Source organism: Barbus barbus (assembly GCF_936440315.1).
Source record: "Barbus barbus genome assembly, chromosome: 18".
Lineage (NCBI taxonomy): Eukaryota > Metazoa > Chordata > Actinopteri > Cypriniformes > Cyprinidae > Barbus > Barbus barbus.
In genome coordinates this window covers 5,577,898-5,583,396 of record NC_136746.1, presented here as the reverse complement: position 1 = coordinate 5,583,396, position 5,499 = coordinate 5,577,898, and the positions used below count along the sequence as shown (strand labels likewise).

General features: G+C 38.9%; 1 protein-coding gene across 1 annotated transcript; it reads right to left on the bottom strand.

Annotated features, from left to right (window-relative positions):
• Positions 1–2,023: 2,023 nt before the first annotated feature.
• Positions 2,024–3,997, bottom strand: LOC306883928 (proline-rich protein 18-like). The gene has a single exon (XM_079439454.1). It carries the CDS (start codon positions 3,861–3,863, stop codon positions 3,099–3,101), a length of 765 nt encoding a protein of 254 aa, XP_079295580.1. The 5' UTR covers positions 3,864–3,997; the 3' UTR covers positions 2,024–3,098.
• Between the last annotated feature and the right edge of the window lie 1,502 nt (positions 3,998–5,499).

Here is a 5,499-nt window from a genome sequence, read left to right as displayed (position 1 = left end):
AATCTAACAGAGTGTGGTAATGAATGTGCAAAGGTTTGTAGTAAGAATAAGGGCCTTTGACTAATGAAAAGGACTTGTGAAGCCGAACTGGGGACTGTGTTGCTAGTTGTAACCAGGGTGACATATACTAAAGTTGTTCGTTTGTACTTTGGCTTTTCTACTATTTTCCATGGATGAGGATGAGGACACAAAAGAATAGGATTTTATAAGGTTCAGAGATGTTGTAAGATGACAACAGCCACTTTGAAGCCATGCAATATACCCCATAGAGGGGGTATACAGTTATGCAACTTTTTTTTCTTTTTAAATCTAGTGTTTTTCCCCAAGATATTCAACGTATTAATCAGATTTGTTTTTTTTTTCAATCTCTACACACTTCCGTTTTATTAATGTATGTCACACAAAACAAAACGCAAAGCTGCCTTAATTAGCATCTTAAAAAGAAATATCGATATATTAAGTATTCTTGTATTATATTAGGTGCTATAACTGTTGGTGTCTAATATATATATATATATATATATATATATATATATATATATACAGTACTTCTGGACATTGTGCTGATTTGTAAGAGTCCAGGATAGGTGGCAGTGAACTGATATGATAAAAATCTTCACTTTTCATTGTCATAATCAAGCCAGTGAAGCTATGAAGATGTAAAAAAAAAAAAAAAAAAGCCAAAGACAGAAAAAAAGGTAGTTGACAAACTACATGGAAATGAACTTTTTGTTTGTCTGACATGTGAGTTGACAAAACATATATACCTATACCTTTGATATATATATACATATATATAAAAAAAATACATATTTGATTTGTTTTAGATTTGATTAAGTTTTCACCATAATAATCACATTTTTGCAGTTGACTTAAATATGGTTGGATAATTAAATACTGTAGCTCTCAACTGTGAAAATGCATATAAATAAACAGTAATTTTAGATAGAGCCAACAACCTAAATTCATCATTTTGGAGGTTTTTTGTTATCACGCATGAAAATACACATATCAGCATTGTTGAGGGGAAGTCGTGGCCTAATGGTTAGAGAGTCGGACTCGTAATCGAAAGGTTTACACACTGCTCCGGGTGTGTGTTCACGGTGTGTGTGTGTGTGTGTGTGTGTGCGCATTTGTTCACTACTCACTGCTCTGTGTGTGTGCACTTGGATGGGTTAAATGCAGAGCACCAATTTCGAGTATGGGTCACCATACTTGACAATACGTCACAACTTTTATTCCCATAAACAACTAAAATAATTAATCCAGTAAAAAATAGACTTACTAGTTACTGAAGCTTTCGATATTAGGTAGGCTACTAAATCAAACTAGTGTTCTTTGAATTTGAAGAACCACACAAGCAAACAGCTCTTCTAACAGCTAACTACACACAGTGTGATAATTGCTGTACATGCATGTTATAACCGACGCAATTTCCTAAACCTCAAGAATTAGCATTTTAAAATGACTTTGAGTATGTTTTCGTTGTTAAACTCATCTCCACAGTTACAGCTACTCCACAGAAAGAGCTCAAAGTGAAGTGTGATGAGTTTCAGGCCTGATCTGTGTTTAAGGGGTCGTTTCCATGGCGCAAGCTTCACCTCAGTCCTTTTGATAGCTTATAGCCCATTCACTTCACGTTGTGCTCAAGTTTTTCCTACTTACATTAATATTTATAAGAAATCTCCCCATTTAAGGTTTGTAATGACTAGCAACAGAAAATGGAAGGACGCACAACTGCCGTTCACATAAAATGTTTGCTAGCTTTTTTTCTTTTTTTATGTTTCTGTTTTATTTTCATATTCATCATGTGTTTTGAAGATGTAAATCATTTACACCTGAATGTTAGAATGTCTAGAATTGGAATGTTAATAAAATCAATGCAACACTTCTAGGCCTATAAGATTCTGTACCGTGCATAGGGCCTAGGTTATATAGCCTTGTAAAGTTGTATGCCATTTTAAAGCTACTGGTTGTTCACAGATGATCTTTCAATAATAATAAAAACATGTCTTTTAGATTTTTATTATCAGAACCCTTAAAAATGACTTGGAACAACACACAGCATATAAACACACCTCCACATGGCAAAATAAATACTGTACACGACTGGTTCGTCAACCAAACAGTCACTGAGTCCATATTACACACAAACTTTTAACAAGTCTCAGACATTAAGTGTCTATTCTAAGGCTTTCAGAGAGTGTCGCCTTGATGGCTGTTGTTTTCTGGCACAAAGGAAGGATGGATGCTTTTCACCGCTCGACATTCGCATCCTCTTCTCCGCATTACTTCCACAGATTGAAACAAACACCTGTCATTCAGCCCATCAAAGTGAAAACAATAGCAATGTGCAAAAACACTACTGATTCTCAGTGCGTAAAGGTAACCTGCAAAAATTCTCTGAGTGATCAGTAATACCTCTCAATGCAGAAAAAAACATTCCAGTCAGTTCATTAAGAAAGCTGAGTGTGTGTGCGCAAAGGACGCGTTCTTGCGTTCAGTTGCGTTCATGTTTATTTAGCTATTGTTGCTTTATGTGCGCTGCGCCATATGGACGTTTTTGGCCAGCGCATCGCGTCTTGCGCCACCAGGTTCAAATGGCGAGTCAAGATGAAACGCTCCATTCCAATAACTTAACATATAACCCCTTCTTTCATTAAATCTTCTCTAATTTGGTCTAACTGTTGGTCCATGTAAACATTGCGACGCATTTTTTTTTTTTTTTTTTAGTCGTACAGTCAAGTTAAAAACAGTCCACTGTTGCGCTTTTCAGGTGTTTGCGAACACAAGAACGCGTCCTGTGCGCGAGAGCCACATATGCATACAGGACGCGTTATTGTCGTTTGCGCTGTTTTGATCTAATCGTTGCTCTATCTACACATGAACCAAACGCACATGAGCCTTGCGTTTCAAGACGGTGTGTCCATTTGAAAATAGCTCAACTTTACAAAGGCGTCTCTATATACACTGCGCTCCGTCCAACGCAAGAACGCGTTCTGTGTGAACCAACATTATTTATAAAAGCATATTAGGTGACTTTTGTGTTTGACACAAAAGTGTTTCGTTATGGAATGAAGTAGGCCTAGTTCAGGTTATCAGCTTTTAAGATGAGGCAGAGATGACAGTTTATCCACTTTGCCAAAAGCAGCAGCACTTTCCACACCTTTGAGCCACTCTTTACATTTCCTCATGACAGTCTCGTCCACGTCTCCATCCTCCTCCTCGTACTCCACATCATCATATTTGTACTGATCGTTGAGGAGGGAGATCTTCACAATGGTGCTAATGTCATTGGAACCGTCCAATCTGGCAACAGGCCCGGAGCTCTTATTACTGGAGCTGCCCTGAGCTCTCTTGGATGGGAGAACCCGCCTGTGTCTCAGGTCCGCGGAAGCGCAGCACTTCTGTTGCTTGGCCATCATCTGCTTTTCCAGATTGCGCTTTTGGATGACCAAGATGGCTTCGGGGGTCAGGCTGAGGGAGAAGTGGATCTCTTGCTCGCCGCCTTCTTTTGCTAGAGAGGTCCTGGAGGCGTATTTATGGCTGGACTCTCCGGAACTGGACCGCGGGACGCTTTCGCATGAGGTAGCAAAGGGTTTGGGGACGCTCAACCACGAATGTTTGCTGTCCGTCTCGGGATCTGGAGGGACTCTGGTCGGCTTGCTTCGTGCCAGCTGCTTTAGATTGGCCGATGGCCACGATGTGGATAGTTTATCTATCTCTGATTCCTTGTCGTCTCCTGTCCTTTGACTGAACGTGGCTTGAGGAGGCGCGACGTTGTCCCTGCTCTTCTTTTTCCTGAACAGCTCCTTTCTAGGCGATGATATCCGCGAGTGCAGGTTTATCGGTGGAAAAGGCATTTTGAACGCTATCGGTGCGCGAAATAATGAAGAAACCTGTGCGTGAATGATGGGAGAAATACGTCCATTCGCCTCGGTCCACCGGATCTTTGGGTTTTAGACGCAGTAGCCCATCGCGCGCCGCATTTGACTGCTAGACTGACAAGGGGCGGGGCATCTGCGGGCTTTATGTGGTGTCGTACAGAAGGGGCGTGGTCACAGCATAAAGATAAAAACAACAAAGCCATGCTCACACAAGTGCCTCTATGAATGTATCCTATAAAGGAAGTTCATTGCATTACACACGAACCACTTGTGTAGTTCATTATTAACCATGAATGCTTTTTAAACTGTAGCTATATCTATTGCTGTATTTAAACCAAACAAAAGATTTGCTTAAAATATTGTGCTTCTAAATACATTTTTGTCTGTTTGATATTGTTTTTCTATAAATTTAATGACACTCATACCATATTATTTTCTTCATCTTCAAAAAACATAAGAAGAAATGGGGCCAATCCGTTAACATTACAATTATTTTAACATGATTTTAGTCAAATACATAAATAAAAATCACTATCACTTACCAACCTTTTCATTGCATAGTTATATTTATTTTTTGGCTTGAATAAATTAGAATAGATTTAAAGCTTAAGATAATACACACGTTTTAACAGAAAAAATGTATATTTTTACATTTTAAGCTCTTCATTTTTGCTCTCCATTCACTTCTACTATTCAAGTCTAATTATAACCTTGATTTTTGCTTCTTTTTTTTTTTTAAAGAAAAAGTTTATAAAGACTTTTTTATTGTAGTCAGCATTACACAACAAATGCTGTTATATTGAATACTGAATCTGAAATATGAATTTGCACTTAATTGTCCGAATCGTTTTGGGACACTGATTATCTGCACATTAGCATTACTCTTTAAAGAATTAGAACAGAATAACAGATTTGAAATAGTGATGTATGGGAATGCGGCTATAAAGCAGATGCAATCAACGGCACTTTTTTTTTTTTTTTTGCTGATTGTCAATATTTTCTCCTTGGTGACCTTGGCATAGCACAGAGGAGGCTAAAGACAAGCAGCCTCCATCGTTATTGATCCGTCGCCCTCCTTTCCAGCAATTCGTAATTTCACAATGACAGCTGTTCTGTCACCCAGCCACAGTGAAGCGTTCAGTCAAATGAGGGGAAAAATCAATAGGCTTATCCTTACTATTAAGCAGCACAAAGAGAGCTTCATTCTCACAAACAGATTGCCCTCAGAATGAAATCACAGAGATTACAGTCAAAACACTTTCATCTTAATCAAAATGAAGCAAGATGAAAACTGATGGTTTGCAACCTGATGTGAAACGGCCTACATATTCTCACTTTGTGTTTTTGGGAGTGTAAAATCTAAAGCATCTTCACAGCCATAGGTCTTTCGACAGTTATACCCACAATCGCACCACGGTAATTACTGACACATGATCAGCATTGTGCATAAAAGTGTGCTGTGGAGGAGGGATGCTCAAGAAAACAGAGCACTCCCACAGTTGTCATGGAAACCGCATCTGTGGAACCACAGCCTCCTTGCTTAGGCAGTCTAAAAACAGACCAGCCGCTCCAGGTTATTAGGTCATGTGAAGAACACGTGATGCTCGGAGGT